Here is a 25741-nt window from a genome sequence, read left to right as displayed (position 1 = left end):
TACTTCAGTTGCATTAATTCTTTCAAAGTTATATATTGCTTCACTTATGAGATTAGTGACATTGATTTCAGTGGCTTAAGCCAGAAAAATGCCCACGCTTAATGGAACAATTGTGTAAATCCCACTCTGCTCATAAAGCATATAACAATTGTGAAGACATTTTCCCCCCAACCCCTCCTGTTCCACCCGTTCTTTTTTCCCCCATATTTAGGTAAATGAATTAGTTTCCTTCATCTTCAAATAAATGCATGTGTAGTCTCTGACCCTTCTTCAAGTCTAATTTCATCTATCCTTTTTTCTTAATTTGTTTCAAACTGAACTTTACTTGACCCTAGCTCTACTGTGATTGAAGCCTCTATAAACTGAGTATGATGTTTAATTTCATTTTATCCTAAACTGTTTATTCCTGCAAAGAAGTCTTAAGTTAATGTTACAGACGTGACATGTTATCTTCCAGGCCAGTAGCTTGTTGCGAATGATTCTGAACACTGAGTGGGGATGCAAGAACAGGTGGCAACTGAGATGCTATAATATCAAGGAGAAATAAATTCTTACATTTCATGCATTATACTATTGGGAATGAGTACCATCTAGGCCTCTACAACTTTATGCATCCACAACACACCAAGAGATTTGCAAAACCTTAATTTTATTCACCACCAAATCCATTTGAGAGGCTTCAGAGCCAGCAGAACAGGAGCTGGAATGAAGAATTTCAGTATCTTGAATCACACCAAGAATCTACACTTTTTGAGTATGCATTTCCAGAAGATATTTGAAAGTAAACAGTACAATAAATACCACTCCTTCAATTTAACTTTGATTTCATGAGAAAAACGCACCAATGAGACAGCACAGATTTTAATATTAGTCCCCACATTCCCCTGTTTGCAGTCTGTATTATGTACTTGCAAAGAAAATGGAAAAAAAATAGAAAAGGCAAGTTATGTATCAGTGATAAAGATTCTTTGTGGTCTCCAAACACTTGATTAATCCTTTCCCTACCAACATAAGCCACCTTATGATTCTATTAATTAATTTTCTACAGTAGTCATGCTAAGAAATGGTGATCCAGTCTCTCGCCAGCTTGCCTCCAGGAAGACACTGGAAAACCTCAAGATACTTTAACATAACTTTATGTTCTACCTATAGGAATTCCTTTCAATTACTTATAAAGAACATGTAACAACTTGAATAAATCATTCTTATAATGAAAAAAAATCTGGAAGATCACGTGTTATTAAGCCTTACAATGATAGATCACTATTGCTTATGCTTTATTCTGGGCATCAATGTAGTCACAATGATGAGCGAATTCCTGTGTATCTTAGGGTAAACACATGGACTATAATTCTGCAAGTAAGTATCCTAGTAGTCCAAGTTAGTCCAGGCTAACTTCTCTGGATTGATGCATCATCTTTGTTCAACATTGTCCACGTGCAGAATTGATTATAAAATGTTCCCTACTTAAAAAATAAATACTCTTCTAGCTTGATTAAAAAAATAAATCTGCTAATGTATAAACACTCGGCCCTTTGGTACTAGGTTAAGGAAAACTTTTGATACTGACTATAGGAATTCTTTTATGAAATTATTTCTTCATATTTTCTTGGAAATAAGTAATATCTAGTGAAATAAATTCCCATCAAATCCATAAAAAATTAACTGGATTTAAGTAGGAATTGAGTGTTCAACATTTTTTAAGATGATAAAGAAAAAGCTATATAAAACATGACAAACATATACACGAAACTAGTAGTAATATGAGTAATTATTCAAAGTTATAAAAGTACAATAAAAAAATGAAATACTTGCTAGGGATAAATGAATGCACTGGAGCAGCTAGAATTTCTCTACTTCCTTAGTCTAAGAGCTGAGTAGCTTTAAAAGCAAAGGCATTTTGGCAATGTTATCCATCCCTCTGCAGGAAGACTTAGCCATGTTATATAGATGACTTCGATAGAGTGAGGTAAGGAAGTAGGGTATGTTATGTAATTGAAACATGCATTGTTAAATAAATATTACAATGTGTAACCTTGTACAATGTTTATTTCAACAGAACTTATTTGACAAAAGAGTTACTGGTATTGACAGAATCAATTTCACAATATTTCTGTAATCTGTTGGTTTGTGCAGTTTTTATTCACTGAAGATTGGTTAAGAATTAAGATGGCAATGGCAGACAGGAAATTAACATTTTGCTTGTTAAAGACTCAAAAATTTTGCTTCAGTGCATCAAGTAATTGAAGGTATGAATTTAAAAACTTTTAATGGAATTGATGTACAAGTATTTCTGTCCTTACATAATTATGGAAGAGAAGTGACAGCTTCTAGGCAATAAATCTGCTTAACTACTAATCAAAAGACACTTCTTTCCAAACAAACAAAAAAGAACATTAGTATTTCTGTATTTCATTGATAACTGCCAAATTAACACAAACATTAAATTAAAATCCAGTAGCTCATTCAAAGTGTCTTCCTACTATACAGACACTTACAAAATATCCAATAAAGCCTGTTTATCATTTTTAGGAGTGCTAATTTAACTAGCAATATTCTAGTTTGAAAACACTGATGAAAAAAATATTATCATGAGTACCTTTCTTACACACTTCTTGGATTTTTACACTCAGCCTGTTACAAAGTAACATTACTGGTTATGACAAGGAAAGATTTTTCTTGGATAAATGCAGCTTCTTGCCATGGTATCCTCTCAATAACTATTCTGTTGGAGAACATCTGGGGTCATTCCTCCATATGAAAATGTATGAAGAATACCCGTGGTTCCTTGCAAGTCTAATTTGCAGTTATAGTTTGCTCTTAGCCAGGTAAACCAGACTGCTTGTGGGGATACTCTGGTCCCAAATCTTTGCATTTTAAAATGCAAGCAACAGAAAATTAAAGCACCTCCTCATCTTTTCAAATATCATGGAAATGTATTCAAATTTTGATAAAAACAGAACTTGAAAAGTCACAGTAAATATGAACCCCAGGAAAGTGACAGGGAAGGGAGGAAAAATAATGTAACAGGAAAAAACACATTTCCAACGAATATTCAAAAATATTCTGCCATACTTGCTTGCTCTTAACAAGCCAGAGAATGAACCCCTCCTAGGCAACATACAGCACTCACAAAGACTTCCATACCTTCAATGATGTTGTGACATCACTGCTTCCAATGGCGAAGAAGTTCATAACTATCAGTGCCAGTGGAAGACTTGCTTCCAGCACCATTCATAACCTACTCTAAACCATGAAGCTTAACAAGCATCTCTACAAGGTTTAATTATTCCATCTTCCATTGTTTTCTATAGTTTTATTAAGCAATTATGCAACGCAATTTAAAACCTGTCTTAGTGTACTACACTAGGACTAATAAAATAAGCATACTACGCTGTGGCGATAAGCTTCTCATAGGGTCATCTGTGGACGCTGAGTGATGAAAGAAAAGCTCTTGGCCTCTCCTTATGCTCACAACCATTGCATACCTTAGGTTGTATATACACATACACACACACACCCCTAAATACATAAAACAAATGAACAAAAAGAACTAACTACTGTTATTTCTTCTGACAACTGATGGAAGTTGTGATTATTATTAATATGGTGGGACTGACATAGCCTCCAGTGCTGAAGGACCAGATCTCTACAGACAGGTGTAGATCTCACAGTCTATTGGAAATAGCAGGAGAAAACATATGTATGACAGTGGGATTGAGGTATTGCGTTACTGACTAACTAAAGCAGTTCACTTCAAAGCATCCTAAAAAATTTACTCTTAACTTTGTCTCTTTTTAAAATTATTTAAATAAATATTTCTCTTCTAAGATGTGCTGCTATCATGGATGAACTACTGTGCTGATACAATACTCCAACTCCTGGTTTTGATATTGACAAACATTATACCTTTCTGAATCTCAGTTTTTCCATAAGAAAAACTTATGTCCTGTAAGTCTTTCTGAGATACATTCATGAAAATGCTATACCTCCAGACAGATGATAAATATTAATAAATCAATACAATCCCATTTCAATTTTGTATAGTACTTCTTGCCAGTACCCAGAAGATATAGTCTTGATACTATTGCAATACATACAAGTGTTTCTCACAATAATCTTCTCAGAGTTATTTCTGGTAAAGTAACTACTTCTATCTAAAAGAAAGGATTATTTAGTACTAAAGCAATTATTTTAAGATTACGTATGTATTTCAAAGTATCCAACAGACAGTTAAGATTTAGGGTTCTTAGATGTTGTATTTTATGTTTTGTCACATAAAAGCATAATACCTATTTATTTCCAACTTGTTTTTATGCTGACTGTATACACGTGTTACTAGTCTGGCAAAAATCTATTGGTAATTTTGTTTTGTTGGGGCTTTTCTGTTTGTTTTTGTTTTTCAAACCAATTTATCATTAAGGAATTTGCACAGGAAGCACTGAAGAGACTCTTGCTTTTAGAGCTACAGACAATAGTGGAATTAACCTAATGACTAGAGATACATCACTGTTAAAGATAAATACCCGAGTTATATTAATAAATGCACTCCATTTGTCAAGTATAAAATAGATACTGATAGAATAATGATGAAACTGCCCAACTCTTCCACAAACAAATGAGCCAGTCATATATTCAAACTAAAGTATTTCATAAAAGGTTAAGTCACCTAACAGTTTATGCCTGAAAAGAAGGAAAGATACTTCCCTATCCAAAGGGAACAAGAACAGTGATAACCTGAGCAGGTGCCGAAGACTGCCTTGACTTATTTGTCTTTTTGTATCCATTTATCACAACATTCTTCTGTTATTCAAGTACTGTGCAGTTCTCTGGTAGACACAAGGCAGCTGTTATTCTGGCCAATGTGGTAGAAGCATATTTCCTTGTTCAGTAATGATCAGAACCACCAGCCAGCACAAACAACTCTCCCCGAGTTGCAGGAACTCAGGGAAAACCAATTCAAATATTAAAGTAGCCCTTTAAAAACAATTTTGATTAAAGAAAGCATGACCCGAGTGTTTGGGAACTGAGGAGAAATACTAACTCCAACCTCAGAATAACTATAGAAAGTAATCCATAAGTTTTCAAAAGGAAATGGTATAACATTGCTACAGTCAGATCTATGCATAGCTGTAGAGCCTGGTCAATGTATAGCTTAATAGTGTAAAAAAAAAAAACAAAAACTGTGTCTGAGTATATACTTTTAATTTATGTATACATACGCATACATACAGACAGATCCGTACGACATCTGGACAGAGGCCAAGGGTGACGCAAGCATCATTGCATGTGCTCAGGTAGCAACATCTAAAAAGTCTCACTTTGCACTGAAATTTGTTCCAAGTGATGAAAAATAGCTATATGCTACTTAGGAAAGTGCTAATTCAGTTACATAGACTCATTATATTTGCCAGCAATATACCCTCTGAAATACTAAAACATTTTAAGTGAGTATATTTCACAAGAATCTGAATATATTATGTACTAGCTGAGCCAGATTAATTTACTGGCAAATGTAAAACAATGAACTCCAGCATAAAAACAATAAACAATAACACTGTTAGATATGCACTCTACTTTGGATTTAACAGTGCAGCAGCTCTATGTTAATAAATATACTGAAGCATGCTTGCTTTAAATATCAAAGACCAATTAAAATTAGTAGTCATATCACAAAATGAAATGCACTTATGATGAAATAAACTACTAAAAAAATCACAGGAAAATAAATAGGAACCACCATGTTATCTGCAAAACTCCAAGCAACAAGATCTTCCTGACAGTCTTATATTTCTGTTCAGTTTATTTCTGAGATGCAATCTCTTCTTTTAGGAGAGGATAAGAACAACTACATTTATTCCAAGATTAGTAAGATTCTTGCTAACTGCTTCGAGTAGTAAATTAGTATCAAAGGAACTGTCACAGAGCTTTACCTAACTCAGTTCATAAGACTTTTAGCCAGTCAAATTTTTTAGTTAATCCCACATATCAGATCCCATTTCCAAATCTGCCATCTTGAAGTTCTGGGATAACATAGGATTACAAGACATTTATTTAAAGTGAAAATTAATTTGCAGATGTCCATTCCATTTCAAAGGACTTCCTTCATATTATCACTAATCCAAAATATAGTTTGTCTCCTATAGCACTGTTTGCTTCTCCTTTCTATTTAAGAAAGTAGGAGTGCTGAGTCCAGGCCTAGGGCCCCCAAGCACAACAAGGATGCAGAGCTGTTGGAGCAGGTCCAAAGGAAGGCCATGAAAACAATCAGAACGCTGGAACACTTCTCTCATTCAGAAAGGCAGAGGGAGCTGCACTTGTTCAGCCTGAAGAATAGGCTCTGAAAAGACCTCATTGTGGCCTTCCAGGACTAGCAGGGAGCTTATAAACAGGAGGGGCAATCAACATTTACATGAGCAAATAGTGACTGGACAAGGGCAAATGGTTTTAAACTAAAAGAAGATTCAGATTACATATTAGAAGAATTTTTTATTATTATTTTTTTTTTTTACTCAGTGTGCTTCTTGAACAAGAACTCTTGACCTTTGCTCATTGAGTAGCTAAAACATATCCCTGAACCTCCCTGATCTTGACTATTCTTGCTTGGCCATATATCACAGTAATTATGGAATGTCTTTGTCTCTGCTCTCTTGCACTCCCTCCCAAGATCTCACCTGACCTAGCCTTAGCTTTATACTTCTCTTTAACAACATAAAGTAAACCAAACCAAAACAATAACAATGCCCTTCAATAGAAAAATTTAATTTTACTTTTGTATAGAAAACGTGAAACATGCTAAAAGAGGAATAAACTTTAACTGAAATGTTTTAATCACAAGTCCTGGCATTTTCATTAATTGGGGTACTTAAAATTGAAGTTGATAATACATTGATGGTAAACATGGATATTAGTGACCTCAAAGAAAAATCTTTTGTCAATATCCACAGGTACCAACAGAATCCTCAAGAGGAAGAAAGGTAACTAATATTTGGTAAACAGTCAGATAAAGTTCACCTAGCTGTCCTAGACTCCTGTACTTATTTTCTGTTTTATTATTTTTGTTTCTTTCTTTGCCTAAGTTCTAAAATTAAATGTTGTTAATGCAAAGAGAACCAAAGGGGCTTTTTCTTTAAAGTGTAGAAGTTAATCTGTTTTCTTTTTTGTAGAAAAGAGAAAAACTTACTACTTTACAGATATTCAATATAAAAATAAAATTTGAATTTATTGAATTGAAAGCAATTTCAAAAGGTTTTCCTCCTTTTAAAATAGTAGATATTTTACTATATTAATGTTAGTTATATTTTTCACATTCTCAAAAGCCAACTGAACATGGTCATCTTATCTAAGCCTTCTTGAATCTGCTGCCTAGGACCATGAAAGCTTCCATCCAACCTCAACCATTCTGTGGTTCTGTTATTCACAAAGTACAGCAAGGACAGAATAAGTATTGTTAGAGCCAAGAAATGCCCAAGAGGAAAATGAATTGATGTGGATTAAGGTCACGCATCCCTAATTCTAGTTTTACCCTGTCTGCAGTCAACTTGTAAATCACTTCTAAAAGAAAAATTCAGAACCAAAGATTTTCCTTAAAGTTGAGTTAAAAGAGCAAGGAGAATATTGTTACTTATGAGCATTCCCAATGGCAAAATAATAATACTAATTAAAAAAAATCAGATAATGTTCCAAGTTAGATAATTATTCAGAGTCAATGCATTACTCAAATTTTGAGACAGCACAAAAAAATAAAATTCACAAGACTTCCAAATGGGCCTTGAAAAAAAATTCTTGTCAACACTTTTCATGGGCATAGGAAAGGGCTTTGACAAAGTTCTAGAACACGTGCAACTGTGACCAGACCTCCAAATCCCAAATAGTCACCATGGTATATCCTCGTCAGCAGTGTCCAATTCCAGACAGCACTACTTTAAAATAAAAAGGCTTTACTATCATTAGCTTTGAAGCATCTTTGTGACCAACACTTTTGCTATCAGAAGAGCAAAAAAGGAAAAACATAAGTGAGTAAAAATACAAGTGTGTGAGCAAGAAAAAGCGTTTACTGAGATATAAAAAAAAAAAAAAGGAAGAAAGACGACTGAGACAAACCAGAACCAATAACCAACATACCAGTCCTAGCAGACTTCACAACAGTAAGAAAAAGATGCCTGCTGCAAATCCTCTGAGAGACAGAGATGGAGAAAAAGGCAGTGAAGCTGGCAAAGATGTCTGATTATAGTAGAAGAATAGCTAAAGTGCCTATTAATGCTATATAGCTTGAGTCTCTCAGGTAGAGACTCTGAGTCATATCTGCAAAAAGTAAATTCTCTCCAGAGCTATCCAAGATGCAAGCCACTGCAAAGAGCTAAGTCATAGCCTCTCAACAACAGCTTTTACTTTCCATTTTGTAAAAGTAGTTTTTATTGTCTCAAAGAAAGATCATTGACCATGACAGCAACAGGAAAAGATAACACTGAATTTTACCACCTGTTCACTTCTACTGCTGGAATGAGTACACAGGATCTCAATGAACGATGTGTTTATTTAATGGTTCCTTATAAAACAGTTTCCTTGTGTCCAAGAGGAAAAGGGTTGAAATTCAATAGTCTTTAATAAAAGTAAGTGGTCTCAAAACGTTTAAGCTCTAGTAATATTATGCTTGGGATGAGGCAATGTTGTCTACTCAATGAAGAAAGCAAATATGTTGTGTCCATCTTTCAATCCTTCTTACATTAAAGGCTCATTGGAGCTACCAGCCCTGATCTGGTGTCGTACAGAACTACCACCTAAGAACATGTCAGTAACAGATTCCTGTTCATAGCAGAAAATTAGAATGTTGAGCTGTGATTACAATAGGGAGCATCAAGGACACTGATGTTGACAACTATCCCAACTTCTTATTTCAATGTGACAAACTACTGAAGTCATTTTCTGCTACAGAAACTGCCCTTAGTATCTGTGCAGCACAAACTCAGATTTCTCTTAGAAAAAACAAAAACATTTTCTTCTAGTTGCTAACAATGTATTAAATTGTAATATGGCACATAACTACACATTAAAACTATAATTTACTGGGCATCTTAACGCAATCATAATGAAACAGGAAAAATGTCACAAAGAGTCTTCTATCCATACCTTACTCTGATACACCCTAGTATACTGATAATTTCACAGATCATATTGACATAACATACACATCCTTTGTTTGATAATAGTGGATTCTGGTGCCAGAAGTTTCAGAGTTAGCTTAGCTATTTTTTTCATTATTTTTGGGGGGAGCAATTTGAATCTTTTTTTTTTCCTTCAGTCTAGACATTAACTCTGAATGTTTGAGACTGCTGTTTGGGAAACGAATCTAATTATTGTTAAATCTCAGTATACAAGGTCATTAACCCAAATGAAACAACCAGACTACCAATGATTTATAAGTAGTCTTTGTATATGGCACAATTAGAAATGCCTGGAATAAGAAGCTTCTTTTAATTATTTCACTTAGTTTTTATTTGCACTTACAGATATATAAACATAAGTATTCTCCTTAGAAAAGGAATAAGACACCATTACTAAAGCAGACAGTGTACGTATTATCATTAGAGGGATGTATTTGAACATTTACCTTCAACAGAGCAAGCTGGAGTTTTAAAGTAAATTGATTATATGTGCATTCTCACATAGGTTTATAGTGTTGACAGTATTTTAATGGAAGTTTTCACTTTACGTTCACATTGGATTTATACACCCCTAATTGCTATCATGCTCTATTTTATTGTTCTACAATAATTTTCTTACAAATGCAAAAAAAGGAGCTACTCTCAATTAACAGCTGTCGAGAATCCAGAATCACTTTATTCTTTCGAAAGAAGTTAATCATATTGTCTCTATTTGCTTGGCATTTCACCTTCCCCTGAAATCTGTTCTCACAATTGTGTGAAGGTTTTTATCCAAGAGTAGCTGTGTCCTGTAATTCATTACACAATACTCCTCATGTTGTGTGCATAATGCATGTGAAAGGAAAAATTTTTTTTTTAAGAAATTAAAGATCGATGTTTAAAACACACAGATTTCTGTAGCATTACTTTGCATAAGTAGTGTTTCAGAGCAAGACGCACTGTACATTTGTTCTTACAAAGTCTTCATTAAAGCACTGTAATCAACGTATAAAGTTATCAACATCATGATGTGCCTCAACATAAACGTTTTAAATTTAGCCAGTGAGTTATACACAATGAATAATTCAAGTCTGTTCATATGCACAGTACTATATAAAATTTAGGCATTTAAGTATTCGCCTCGTTTGATTTGGATGCCTGTAATCTAATACAATTTCCTTTCTCAGCACACTCTGAAATCTATTCTTCAGAGAACGACAGGGAGGGTTCTTAAAAATAAGTTAGAGTTTTATATAAACCTGCTCATTTCTATCAGACTCTAAAAATAATTATTTTAAGTTATTATTTCATTTATATTTATTAGCAGTGGGCAGATACCAGAAGTATGTGGGGACTTAAGGGAACTCCAAAAGTGAGAATAAACATCTGCTATAATTTGCAGTGGGAAAATAGAAATAGCAAAAGCAGTCTATATACTAAGTCACTTCTAAGAGCAGAAACATAGCCTCTAGGTAACTTGGAGATGACTGCCCTTGTTAGAAAACATCATAATTCATCCTTTAGTACTTAGAATGGACACAAAATGTTCTCTTTGCTAAGAGAAGCAAGGAAAAAAATACATTAATAATAACATTAGCAACCATTAATCCTAATCACTAACCACTCTACAAGCAAGATACTTAATTTCTCTCCATGTGACCAAAAGATAAACATGCACAGAAATGAAGACAGAAATTAAAAATGCTTCTTTGTATCTACTAATGAAAAAAGTGGAGCAGTGAATTACCATAGGAAGTAGTCTTTAGTACTTTAAACGATTTAAAAACTCCATGAGCAAGCATGAAACAAAGACACTGCAAGATCTACTTTAGGTTAAATATGATGACTCTCTAAGGCACTAAATGATTGGATAGCATTCCTTATCTATGTTTCTCTATCCTGTTATTTTTTAAATCTCTATTGTCACAATGCAACCATACATTATTAATATCAGTTAATGTAACTACACTTCAAAAAATAATACAAAATACCTCTTTGAACCTTGCTCACCGTTTTAAGGGAATTACTTTTTGTAATCCTCTCTTTGCTTTTGCATTCCCTTTGGGCTGCTTTCTGTGAACACATTTTCAACATTTCTGCCATGAATGGTGATATTCAATGCTTTCTTTTTGTTGGATTTTTGTTTGTTTGTTTGTTTTCTAAAAGCAACATCATTCATAAACTTTTGCTGTGGAAAAAAAATTACACACAGCATTCAGCTAAACTCTCAAGTACATCTCCTGGCCTAAAACTAATGCCATTAAAAAAAAATAGCTTATTTGGTAGAATATCTCATGAGAAAGAACAAAGAAAGATAAAGATCAACACTTCTCTCCACTTCAAACAGACTTAAGTCTTACTCAAGTCTTGTTTTCCCCTAGGCAGTTACTCCCCACTTCTGAAGAGCAGTGTCTGAGTGCAAAGCATAGTGAGGAAAGGTGAGCAAAGGTTAATTCCTTCCTCAAAGCAATGTGGAAATGTGGAAATTCCACAAACTCACCCAATCAAACAGAATGCACATGACTGACATAGTGAGTCACAAATAAGAAAACATAGATTGTCGTCATACTAATGACCTTGCAATAGAAAAATCAAAGAAAAGAAATATACCCATTATTTGCTTCTGGAAGTTCAACAAGTCAAGCAGAAAGGAAAGTCCAAGCTTAAATATATCATTAGCTACCCAGAACACATAGCAGACATGAAAGGATGTAATTTGAAATGCGAACATATTGCAAAAATGTCTTGAAAATAGTATTAAATATCAGCTCAAATTGATACTCTGAGAATTAAGTCTTTTCTGCAAGAAACAGGCATCCCAATTGTATGATGCTCATCCCATCAGCAAATATTCACTGGCATTGTTTACTATGTACAACTAATTAATGTGATGTGCAATAATCACTGCTTACATTTACACAGTTAGATACTATTTTGAAAATGAGCTCCAAAAAGATTGCCACCAGCAGCAGCAACCTTTTTGGATGACTGGCTATCTTTATAAGTTTATTTCATTTCAAAATAGCTGTAGTTGAGAGTTACGTGTCTAGGAGAATGAACTGTTTTTCAAATTGAAGTACATTTTGAAGATTACCTACATTCTTTAAAAAAAAAAAAAATCTGGAGAGAACAGGTGCTTTTTCTGAGATAACAGCTACATTTATTAAGCATGCCATTACACTTCACCTGCAGAAAGACCATTTTACAGCAACCAAAGGGGGAAAAAAAGATCTCAGCACTGGGAAAGTTATGCTGCACCAGTCAATTTTTTAGACAAGCCCCAAAGACATCATGATCTCCAGGAAGATTTTTACTGAGCATGGAGTCATATATCACCACTGTATTTTCTGGCTACCCTTCAGTGAACCTGTACACAGATTCCTTGTCCTCTTCAGTAAAGCCTTGATATGGACTCATAAATATCACTATCAGATTTCAAAGCTGCTCTTATTCCAGAAAAAGAAAATTAACACCATTTGTAAATGAGAGTATCTCCAGTAGACAATTTATGACATAACAACAGTAGTTTACGATATGGTAACAGATACACTAAATCTCATGAAAATACTACAGAGAGTAACTGGATTATACAAAAGGATATTTTTTGCTTAAAGAAAAGTGGGTAATGATCCAGAAACTACAGAGATAGTTTACAATAATTGACTTAACATGCAAGAAGTCAGAGAAGCATAGTGATCTTCCACAAAACTAAACATCTGCATTATTTTAAAGCAGATTCAATTATATATGACATTTTTGGAGGAGTATCCAAAATATGTTTCAGCAGTGTACAGTCCAGTTTAGCTTATTTATCAGGCTCACAATCTTCAAAATTTCAGTAAGAAAACAAAAGGACAGAGTTCTGAGTCATGCAAGCTTCTGATAACTACAGAAGATTTACTTCCAAGTCCAGAAGAAACAGACAAAAGTATAAACAGCATTAGCTTCATGTATTTTTGCTGTCTACAGACTTGCCCATTTCTGCAAGACTGAATCAGAAGTTGTGAGATGGAAACTGAACAAGACTCAAGACAAGAGCTATATGGTAGCTCAGCACAACTCAAATCACATCTATGATTTCCAGCAGTGTACAGTCAACAAATATACAATAACAGCACGGTGGCGTGATTAGGCTGGTATTTTACGGGTTGCAAAACTAGAAGGATTATCACGGTGGAAAGGGATAATCAAAAATAAATGAAAATTCTCACCTGTGTCCTAGGCTCACAGAAAAACTTCAAAAGCAGCAATGACCAGAAAGAGATCCTTCCTTGCTGTCAGTCAGCCCTTAAATAGGGTTTTGGAGATGTGGAGCCAGGCTCTACCCCTTCCAGTCACACAGGTGAATTGCCTTCACCTGTGCTCCCACAGATGACTTAGTACGTGCCTCAGGTGATCAATCAGTGGTTCAGGCCATGATTAACAGTTCCCATACAAGTAGTTACTAAGGTATTCTTTGATTTGAGATGAATCTTTGAGATATAAAGTCCAACAGCATCTTTTATACAGTGAAAGGAAAACAGGGAATACTAAGTTTTATTTATCTTTTGTATTCATAGCAGCATCTCAGTCATTATATCTCAAATAATTATAGCTTTGGGTTAAGACAGCATACTGTGAAGTGTTTTTTTCAATGTACACAAACCAGAAGGAGCTAACAAAGCTGGAAGATCTTAACGCTCTGAAGATATTATTTTATTCCCTAAGATAATTCTATTATAATCCTGTTCTGTTACTTTGCAGTACATTAAGAATGGACAGTGAGGTGGGTTGAGAACTGGCTGACTGGCAAAGCACAGCGGGTCGTCGTTGATGGTGCAGAGTCTGGCTGGAGACCTGTAACCAGTGGTGTCCCCCAGGGGTCTGTGCTGGGTCCGGTCTTGTTCAACATCTTCATCAATGACCTTGATGAGGGGATAGTGGCCACCCTCAGCAAGTTTGCTGATGATATGAAGTCGGGAGGATTGGTTAACACGCTTGAAGGCTGTGCTGCCATTCAGTGAGACCTGGACAGGCTGGAGAGCTGGGCAGTAAGAAACCGGATGAGGTTCGACAAAAGCAAGTGTAGGGTCTTACACCTAGGGAGGAATAATTGCATGCACCAATACAGGCTGGGGAATGAGCTGCTGGAGAGGAGCTCTGCAGAGAGGGACCTGGGCGTCCTGGTGGACGACAGGTTGGCCATGAGCCAGCAGTGTGCCCTTGTGGCCAAGAAGGCCAATGGCATTCTGGGGTGCATTAAGAAGAGCGTGTCCAGCAGGTCGAGGGAGGTGATCCTCCCCCTCTACTCTGCCCTGGTAAGGCCTCATCTGGAATACTGTGTCCAGTTCTGGGCTCCCCAGTACAAAAAAGACAGGGATCTCTTGGAAAGAGTCCAGCGGAGGGCCACAAAGATGGTGAAGGGCCTGGAGCATCTCCCCTATGAAGAAAGGCTAAGTGAACTGGGTCTGTTTAGCCTTGAGAAAAGACGACTGAGAGGGGACCTGATCCAGGTTTATAAATATCTGAGGTGTGGCGGCCATAGCGGTGAGGCCAGTCTCTTTTCAGTGGTACGTGGAGACAGGACGAGGGGAAACGGACATCAGCTGCAGCATAGGAAGTTTCGCACGAATGTGCGTAAGAACTTCTTCACGGTGAGGTGACGGAGCACTGGAACAGGCTGCCCAGGGAGGTTGTGGAGTCTCCTTCTCTGGAGATATTCAAGTCTCGCCTGGACGCCTACCTGTGCGACCTGGTGTAGAGAACCAGGGGAGTTGGTCTCAATGATCTCTAGAGGTCCCTTCCAACCCCTACAATTCTGTGATTCTGTGAATTAACTATTCATCGCTGAAAGAAAAAAAAAAAAAAAAAAAAAAGGGAAAGTTAGCCACTGACTTGGGTACATTTTCATGCAACAAATTGGATCATAACACTGATTCTTTTGCAACAAAGACTCCATTTATAGATATTTCTATATCTTAACCTGCACTATATACTCAGATAATTCCCATGAAGGGAAAGATACTAATTCATTCAAATGAAGTGAGTAAACTCAACATGGGTCTTCAACATCCTGGGGAATGCAGGAAGTGTCAGCTGTGAAAGAATGGAACATGGCAACCCAGCAATTACATTACTCTCACCTGCTACAGTGTTAGTGGGACTCCACTACTACACTGCTTCCCCATCTTTTATTAATTTTACTTTTGCTTCAAATTTACGTTATTCTTATTTCAGAAAAACAATATTCAGCAACTGGACCAAAGTGAAAAAAAAAAAAAAAAAAAACCTCAGGTCCATTCAAAAAGTGCTTCTTTACATACTTTGACTTCTAAAACTATATTGCCAAGGTCCTTTGTAAAACAGTATGTAATATCAAAATTTTACTGAGCAATTTAACCATAACTTTTCCCTCTTGCACAAAAAGAAAAAAAAAAAAAAAGATTTTCAACATACTTAGTTAAAATCAGAGGAAATTATTACCACAAAATTAGGAAATAAGCCATTTTCTGAACAAGGACCACATTTACTGGAAAGAAATTTCACCTCTTTAACATATGAATGAAAAATGCTATCTGAATGTAGGCAGTTGTTTTAAATTATCCTTGGAAGCAGGCAAGAAAGATCTGAGTTTTACCTGAATTTTCTTAAAATGATAAAAATATTTAAATTCTTTAGGAACAGAACTGCACAGTAGACCTCTTTTTTCCTGAAGGACACAGTAATTTTCCCCCCCATGAGACGCCATATTTCTTTGCTTGTTGTTTGTTTTCTTGTTTTGCGAAATGGATTTAAGAGATCTCTTCTGCCTATGTACACCCTGGGAAAATAACTGTTGAGCTAACCTATGTTGTGGGAGTTTTTTATTTTTTTTTTTATTTTATTTTATTTAGGTTTTGCAGGAATACTTTACTCACATGAAAGGGAAAACCTATTTCACAATCAGTCTGAGAGCTTTTTTCATTCATTATTTTCTGCATAATTTACTTTTATCATGTGGATATCTGGGGTTTGTGGTTTTCAGCGCTTCTCATCCTCCTGACCTGTTTTGTCTTGTGTTGTTATATTCCTTTGGAATATATATCTCAATGCTGCCAAGGACTGCTCAGGTGCGGTATCAGAAAACTAGCTGACACAGAAGATTAATATAGAAGAACATCTGAACTGCTATTGCATACCAAACAAAATTCCCTGCCCTCCTTTCGTCACTAATTCCAAGGCACAAAAACTCTTTTACTTATGCACATTTTAATCTGATATAAATGCCTCCTTTTTCTTTCCTTCAAGTGATCTGCTTCAGTAGGTCTTACTTGTATTCTTACAGTAGCCATGAATGCTTTTCTTCTAATCTATCTTTTCACAATTCATTCCCTTAAAATATTTTCCTCCAGCCACTTATTTTAATTCCACTTTGTATTTCTTGTTCTGACCTAATTTACCTGTGACAAAAGAGCTCCCAGTTAGACAAGGGAGAAATAATAATTACTAAAGTCTGCAATGGAAGTTACTTAGAGGAATATTCCCTTCTGTTATGGTACTTTTCTCATCAGTAGAAAGAAGTAAAGCTCAGATGAGATTGGAGTAGTAAATTGTTCTTACATGTTTTTTATTAAAATTATGTCAATACCAGAATATCGACCTAGTGATACCAGAGCTTGTATTACTTAGCTTAGAGATTGATTAAAAAGGAAGTTTTATGATCCATCATTTCCACTCAGGGCCTTCATACACATCTCTAACATTCTCTCAATTTTCATGAAGTTTCTTTTTATTTAGACATATTTCTTACTCTAACTGGTTTATTTCTCTTAGTTAGTACTCAAGAGATCCTCATGTAAAATTAGAATTTTAATGAATACAGAGAAAAAATAAGCTTTTCCGGGTTATTTAGTTGTGCTCTAGAAACATTTTCTATCCCTCCAGAGAAAGTTTTATCCCTCTTAGTTTGTTCACTCTCTCTGTTTCTCAAGGTCATGCTATAAAATGTAATATCCATTAAGAAATAACAAACAAACTAATTATATGAAAGTTGTTGGGAATGTTTTTGGACGAAGGCAACCAGTTTTGGAAAGTGTAACTTAACTGCAAAAATTACTTCACATACATTTAATGATGCTATTCACCATTCACAGCTAGTGGAGCTCTGCAATGCTTGATGTATCCCAAGATAGTCTCCTATAAATTTTTACCAGACAAGTTTGAAATCAGAAATGTCTCCAGTGAGAGATTAACCCCTGTACTCATCCCTCTATTCTTTGCAACATTTCTGAATTTCAAAAACAGTCCAAAGTTTAAATGTCCCAATGTGAATATCTGGCCTAGTTACAAATTCTATTCCTCATTAGTCTCTTTGTATTATCACCACTTAATCTCTAATCTAATTAATTTATTTTGTGGTCTGTTCTTACTGTTTTCAACTCTTTTCAAATCTCATTTCAGAGTGTCCAATGCGAAAACTTTTAGGCTAAGCAAAAATCACACTGTTCATCCATATCATACACAATTTTCCCTATTTGCTAATACTTTATGTTCCCCAGCAATTCATGTTATTTTCTTTCACTATCTTCTTCTCATTTACATAGAGCATCTCTGGTTGTTAATATGCTTATGTATATGTATATGGAGTTTTCAGTTTTCATCCTCTAATTTTTAGTGAATAAAAGAAATTTTTAAATTTTAGCTACAGAAAGACACATCCATTTCTAGTACCTGAGTCTTCTGTTGAAAAGGGCAAGCTGTTACACTTCCAAGAAATCAATGCAGCTGACACATTAAAATACACACCTAGCAATTTTAAGCAGTTTTGCTGACTTAACCTGGTTTAAAATCAGCCATTAGATGAGTTCACTATGATTTATAGTTGAAAGTCAGAGACGTAGCAACAAATTATATTAACATCACTAAAAGTAAATTAATACTGGAAAAATAGGGATTGCAGAGCAGCAAAATCTTTCCGATAACAAAGAATCACAGGTATTAGGACAATTACATTCAAAGGAGACATGTAAGCACTGAAATATTTAGCATCAGTGTCACATTATAAGAAAAAAGTTAAGCAGTCAACAAAGAATCAGGAACCCACTAGAAATCCTTGTAGCCTATCAGGCTCACTGATATTTAAAATACTTGCATTCTGTCTTGTTAGGATTAGTGAATTGTGATTAAGGCAAAAAAAAAAAAAAAAAGAATATTTATCTTGTCAGATCGATGGCTGAAAGTACCAGTAGCTGGATTAAGCCTGTGTGCGTTTTAGGCCAATTTATGAATTGAGGAATGTAATTATTCTCCCAAATATTTATCTTAGCTAAAGTACGATATAGACAGCAGCAAATAACACTGCAGAACTATCAAACGGGAGTTTCCTCAGGAAATCCCAGGAAAATTGAGCAAAATGGAGAATAGAGAAGGGTAACCTGATACTCGAAGAATAAAACTAGAAAATTTGTACATTCAGATACAAAGATGAAAACAATTCCTGCAAGGCAGTGATATTTAAGCATGTAAAAAAAAAGAAAAAGATCTACACAGGAAGGCTAGAAAACTTGATGTGCTCACAAAAGTACAATTTAAAATGAAACAGACTTACACTTCAATTTTCTTTTCTCATCAGCAACATCCTTCCATCTCAGGGAGAGTAATTAAGGTACTCTGTTACAGATTCACACAAATGAATTTAAATAATGCTTTTTAATCATGGAGGAGCCTATGCAGAACATTCAACTGAAAGTGTCCATTGGGTTAAGTAGATCAATTTAGCTCTAGTAACAGTTCTAGATAAAACTATTTAGCAATACTAAGAAATATGATTTATTTAAGGTAATCATACAGCACTTCTATTCTTTATGATCCACCAATCTAATTGTCTCTCAGAAGAAATTTGATGAGAAGTTTGTTAATCTATTTTGAATCCCTTTCCCAGAATATTCATGCTTTGGTTTGGGGCTAGAGGAGTACAGAGAAAGTTTGCATACCTGTCCTGGTCTCTTAGTCCTTCCAAACACCCAAGTCCAGCCATTGTTACTGATCACATGTGGACCAACATTGTTCTTTGACTTGCCATATGGCAGATCTATGTTAGTTAACTGATTTTGTCTTGTACAGAACAGTGCTACAATACTTGCTATTTAAAGAGATAAAAAGAAAGGAACAAGTTGTTACAGGAGGCCCCATGTTTACCTGGTTTTTTTAGATGCTGTTTCATTTACATGGCAAGAGTATCCAAAGTTTATCTCAGCTTCTCCAAAGCTCTGAGATAGGCTAAGAATAATATTTATTCTGAGGCTGCAAGACAGTGAAACACACTGATCCGAGAATAAACATCATTTAACTACCACATATTTTTAATAGTAATCTTCAAGACTTCATTTTTCTTTGTTTTCAAAATTTAAGAGAATTTCAGTTGCAAGAATGGAAAAAATGGAAAACTGCAAGACTCAAGAATATAGTGACTATAGAAATTTACCCAAGTTAAAAAAAAGTCAACACATTTGGATTCATTCCAAGAAGAAAAAATATGCAGTACCTAGACCTCAAGGCACCTAAAAATGAAGAGTGCTCTGCTCTTGAGTCCAGTTCAGCTACACCTAGTTCCATATTAAACCACATTCACAATATTTTGTGTAAGAATAAGTTAAGAGATGCTATTCCCCCACTTTTACTACAAGTTTTATGCCAAACTCAAGCACTTGTTCAAACAATGTCATAATTCACTTCTGGGTGTACCCTCTCCATCAAAACTTTCCTTCAGCAGGTGAACAAAAAAAAACACAAATATGACTGAAAGCTTCTTAGAAATTCAAACAAATTTTGACAGAAACTTCCTTTCCAAAATATTTTTGGATATTTTCCCAGCTCTAGTATGTAGTCATAATTTAAGCTATTGTTATTTTCTGTACCTTCTTTTCCCAATATTTAAACTATATGGAGAATCAGAAGTTACTGCAAAGAAACACAGAAATATCACCTATATAAGAACTGTGAAGTGTTGTTTTCTTGCCCTCTGCACTGTGCAACACACATTTATGCCTGTGTTTTCCTCCCTAATAGTCATCACAGCAAAGAATTACCAAGCATATTTTGTGGTTTGATTACTAAAATTTAACAAAATTTTAGTTTTTCAGTGCTCATGTCTGAATATAATATATATGTATATATGTGTAATATATATCATCCTTTTCAGGATATCATATCTGGCTGCTCAATAAAGTGACTGAGATGAGTAATTTCAGCCTGCAACACTTCAGTGTATTAACCACAGGTAAATATCTGTATGTCTGCCATCCCTGCTTCCTCAAGTTTTCTTCACTTACACATTCCCATCTGACCACTACATCTCCTTGTGCATTGAGTCATCTTGCGTGTGCTTCTTTTTTCTCATTTTATAAGACATAGCATTTATCTTCACTGTGTTTTTCTAATTTGTCTTCCACGAATTTGGAGAAAACTTGGTTTTCAGCAAGTAAGATCAGAGCTGTAGTTTCCACGCAAGGGGAAACATGTTAGTTTGCCCAACTCATCACAGTTTCAGTTAACCCCAGAACAGCAACTGCCTCACAACCGCACTTGAATGCTATGAGACCATTCACACAATCAGACACTAACATTTAAGATCTAAAGAAGACACAGTTCTACTTTTTCTATGTTTTTCTACTTTCTAGAGCATAAATACTGGCTTTCAAAATGTACTGCTCTTCCACGGTCAGCTTGCTGTGATGCTCTTTCTGTTGAAGCCTGTTCTCTCTGTGGCATGGATTATAACAGGATTTTGCAAGACCTGCTGTTGTTAGCCAAAGGAAACTGCATTCTGCATAAGAAATGTAGGCCAGCCAGGAAAAGCGGGAGAAAGGAGGGCATGACACACCTACACAACTCCCAAGAGGCACTTTGGTGCCTCAACATTAGGCAGACACTAATTAAGTTCAGATAGATCCATGATTAAATGTTGCTCAATTTGTTTCATTTGTTATGATTTGACTCAAAATAAAATACATTATTTACATCTCATCAAAAGGGAAAACAAGGAATTTCATTTTAACATCCATGTGGCCTTTCCATTGCAGGAGGGGAAAATCAGGAAAATTCCATTGCAAATTCATTGAACTTTGTTACAATTCATAACAATTTAAATCAAAAACACATTCAAGAATATCACTTTCTCATCTTTACTTAAGATAAAACTTCACATAAAACATGAGACTGTATTTTTCTACGTACTAGATTTGAATAGACAAATCCAGATTGTTCTAGAGAACTCAGAGAATCCAATTCAGTTTTCAACTCTCTGAAGGTTATCAAATCGTTTATTTACTTTTAGGTCCCAGATCTTGGAATCATAAAGTTATGGCACAAAGATGTATTTCTCTTTTCTTTTTCTTTTTTTAATATATTCAGAGTGTATTTTCTAACCTTTAACATAATTTCTATGCTTTGGGGTTTTTTTGTTTGTTTTTTTTTGTTTGTTTGTTTGTTTTGTTTTGTTCCCTCTCAACATAGTAAAAAGAAGTCACCTACTCTTTTATGCAAAACACCTGTGCAATTACATAAAAATTATTCTAGTAGACACCCAAATACACTTAAACACTGTTCTCAAGACCTCTGTGCTAATAAATCTGTACAGTATGCCCAGATGTCTTATACTATTAGCATAAACCACAATACATGTATATTTTCTAGTTAAAATAAACTCATTTGTTCTATACTTAAAAGTTGTAGTTATACTGTTGTGCTTACCAGATTGAAATTCAAAGTACTTGACAAGTTGAGAACTTTTGAGATCTTCAGAAGTTGCATATCCAATGTCTGAGGAGGCAGAATTTATCTTAATAAAAAAAAAAATAACATACATGTATGATGCTGGTTTTGATGAGAAAAAAAAAGAACAAGAACTAAATATAGGGCAGTGCAAGCTGGTTAAGTACATAACCCCCAGTACATAAATAAGTAAAATAAACAGTGAGGAGCTTTAAGTGTACTAAAAGTATTCTGGTCAGTGCTATAAGTCATCATCTACTTACCAGAGTATTATACATGTTCGATCAGTATACCACATATCACAAACACAGAAGTAATAATTTTTTTCAGAACTAAAGATTATGAACCTAAGGAAAATACAAGAATGCGATCTGAATGAAACTGCCACCAATGAGATATACAAAAATCTCTGCTCAGGCTGTTGTGACTGGAGATGAGGAACAGCTAAAAATGAAAGGAAGCAACAGGGGAAACATCCCACACTGACTACTGAGTGGGGATGGCACATTTTCCAGAACAGCTATGCTTGCAAAAGTATGCTTCCTTTGAAGGCTGTACTGGTTAATTGTGCTCTACAGATTCAAAAATCTGAAGCAAAAGTTCATAGTGCAGAAATGGAGTTAGAAGTGCTGTAGAAACCATACGTTTGTCTTAATGTCGGTGCGTATCTGGGAAGAAGGAACATTGACCTTTGCAACAAATAGAGCAGGGACAAGATTGTAATTTAGGAAGAACTAGATCCAAATAGCTGACCATTTAACAAGGCTTAGGCAGTAAAGAAATCATTGATAGAAGTTGGAGCTTTCCTTTTTTTTTTTCTCCCCCTCAATGTATGGATTTAAAGTATGTCACCAGAAGATAATATGTTGCTTTAAAAGTCAGAGCATTCTAACAGTTGAAGGTATATTTCTGTATTCAAATCAAATCTGCCTAAAGGGAATAGATGTTTTCATAGTTCTGTTTTCTTTCAGAAAAATATTATACATGCCATGTGGTGATGCTAACAAATCTGCATTTGTTTCCAAAGTTCTTCTCATGTTTAATCAATTCACGATAAGGCCATCAAAATTCTTTCTTTTATACGTTTGATGATAGCTTATTTCTTAAACATTTATTTTTATATTCTGGAAAAATAGAGTGCATCATATTATCCTGTCATACTCAATGATACCAAACTTCTATGAGCTTGTGAGGAACGAGCTAAGTAATGACAGTACTTTGGGGTCTAGTAAAGTAAAAGTAACTTGTTAAAAATTACATCTTAAATTGGCTCTGAGCAGCAGTATCATCTGCAGCATGGTTACCAATCTTCATATTTTCCCATTAAGATCTGCCATATGTCTAGAATATCTATTTAATAGAAAACTGTAATTATTTTACCTAATTAACTGATACGTTAAATCAAAGGCCGACTCTACAAAGTAAGTTAAAACATAGCAATTATGGATTGTGATGCTTATTTTTATTCTTACAATTGTCAATGGAGTTTCTCCCTGACTATGATTATTACAAACTGATTAACTTTCTTTTTATAATTTAAATCTTTCTAAAATGTGTAAATATATGCTAGTATTTACAGGTTTTGAAATTACAGCTGAAGGAATTCATTTTTCCTTTATTTATTGAAAGCAATCACAATTAACTCAGCCCCATCAATGCTTCATATGGCCCCAAACGGTACATGTGATGATAAAAAAATATATCCCTCAGTGTCTATTGCTCATCTATTTTTCAGACTATCTTTATTGAAAAACAATCTTCAGACTTAACCACATGTTCTTTCCATGACTTGCAGTTTGTATATTTGCCCAGCAATCTAAACAAATCTAGCTCTGAACAGCAGCATTGAACAGTTCAGACAACTGTGTTAAGGCAAATCAGCAAATATTATCTTCCTCTGTTAGGTTTTCTGGCAAAAAAAAAAAAAAAAAAAGAGTACAAATATATAAGCCATTCTTGTAAAATTAAATGTCATTTGTACCATATAAGCTCTGGAGTGTCTTCCTGTTATCGCTCCCTTGAAAACTAAGCTAAACACATTACTCAGTGGGGCAAATATTATCATTTTTACCACTTCCCTTCAAAAGGAATCAGAAACTCTCTATTCTTTGACTTTTAAGCCTTTTTAAATACATAAGTAGCTCTCAAATTGCTAGCATTGGGGTCATATTTTCAAAGGAGGTTAGCTCTTATTTTAGAACTTAAAAAAAAAAAATCAGCAGATTATCAAGTAAGCTCAACTTGTTGTCATTAAGCATTTTAAGAGTAAGAGGGAGAAGGAACATGGATGTCTTGAGCAGTTTTTCAAAGTCTGACCCTTTAATTTTCTCTCTAATGACTGTTGGAAAGTCTGATTCTAATTTCAGGTTTTATGTAATTAAATCACTAGGTATTCGAGCCTTAATTTTACTATTAAGAAACACAGTATCAGCTGTGGGTTGTGATCCATCAGCAATCTCACACATCATAAACAGGACAGAGATTATGCTAAAATGTGTTTGTGTTTAATATTTGCTAATATTGCTGTAGCTATCATACGTATGTATGTTAGTATGTAATGATCATGTCTACAGAGCACCATTCCCACTCCAAACTGGATTTTCAGTTGTCCTTCCAAGGTCAGATTTTGACTGAAATCCCTGTATTTGGGCTGTCCACTGTATCTTTCTACTACATACAAGTAGCCAAAATCTGTTTCCAATTCAATGATTCTCTTGATATCTGGTTTGAGAGCAAACCTCCATCAATACATGTGAAACAAAAAGATTAAAAATGCTTATGAAACTTATGAAAAGTTACCTTAAGTAAAAATTCTGACCAACAGCAACTGTAAACAATTTACCATGTGGCATATGATTCAGCAGTTCTTAATAAAGCAAGAAAATTTAAGGCATGGCAACATGACTAGAAACATAGCACTTCTCACCGAAAAATCTTGGTTTTGCACAATATGCTGTTATACATGTAGCAAGGCCCAGAAAAGGTGAATAGGGAACTGTGTGATGCAGATTCTGAAAAATAAGGTACTTAAATAATAAACTAAAATATTATCATTTGGTTAAGCGTCAACTTAAACTACCGTCTCCCTGTCCTATATTTTCCTATATTCTGCCTACATGACTCTATTACAAATATCTATTCTCTAAGGTTTGGATTTCTCCACAAGCTGGATTTTTTCCAGTTGCTGATATGGAAGCTGCAGTGAAAGGATGCATAAAGAAAATATTTCTTTGTCCCTAATTCAATTCATGAGATGTGTGGTAGAGTACTTTCTTCAGGTCATGATATCTTGCTGATTTATGGTAACTGGTAGTTACCACAAGGAGAAGTGTAGGAATTGTTCTACAGCTTTTTAAAGTACTGCTCCTGATCAGTACCTTTCATTAGATATTTGGTCAACTAGTGACTACCAGCTAACATTTATTTAAAGCGACTCAGAGATAAGAGAGGGAGGTTCATTCAGCTAGGACTGAATGAACAATCATACTTTAAACCAATTTTTTTAATAGTATCGTGTCACAATAATTCTGTTTTCAATTGTCTTAATGACACACCATTTTTATATACAATACAAAAATATGTACCATTAAGTGTCTACAGGTTACACTTGCTCACTTATAAAGACTGTTATCAACTATTATCAAATCATTACAGAGATAGTAAAGTCAATTTACTTTACCTACGCTAGCATAAGAATTAGTATTTTAACAGTATTTTATCAAATTCAAGTTTCATACACAAATGTGTGTTTTTTCCTTAATCTCATACCATTGTACTGAATCTTCAGTACTAAAAATATCCCAAGTAACGTGCTCAAATTAAAGGTCATCTACTGAATTGCCATTCCACCAGTTTGCTTCTGCATTTTA

At 34.8% G+C, this 25741-nt stretch overlaps 1 protein-coding gene across 5 annotated transcripts in view; it reads right to left on the bottom strand.

Annotated features, from left to right (window-relative positions):
- Positions 1-570: 570 nt before the first annotated feature.
- LOC104912184 (uncharacterized) overlaps positions 571-25741 on the bottom strand; it is a 138889-nt gene continuing 113718 nt past the window's right edge. For 4 of the 5 annotated variants that reach the window (XR_014885041.1, XM_085230848.1, XM_085230849.1 and 1 more), the window contains 4 exons: positions 21852-21939; positions 19094-19242; positions 18709-18770; positions 571-14969 (listed from right to left, as the gene is read on the bottom strand). Coding sequence is in view for 4 of the 5 variants with exons in the window: in XM_085230848.1 (XP_085086974.1) it covers positions 18729-18770; positions 19094-19242; positions 21852-21939 (279 nt within the window). In the remaining variant the exon portion in view is untranslated. The remainder of the gene's footprint in view (positions 14970-18708; positions 18771-19093; positions 19243-21851; positions 21940-25741) is intronic. The other variant, XM_085230851.1, reaches the window with a different exon arrangement.

The sequence above is a fragment of the Meleagris gallopavo genome, chromosome 9 (genome assembly GCF_905368555.1).
Source record: "Meleagris gallopavo chromosome 9, MGAL_WU_HG_1.1, whole genome shotgun sequence".
Lineage (NCBI taxonomy): Eukaryota > Metazoa > Chordata > Aves > Galliformes > Phasianidae > Meleagris > Meleagris gallopavo.
Note: the sequence above shows the minus strand (reverse complement) of the source record. Positions and strands in the feature narration are given on the sequence as shown.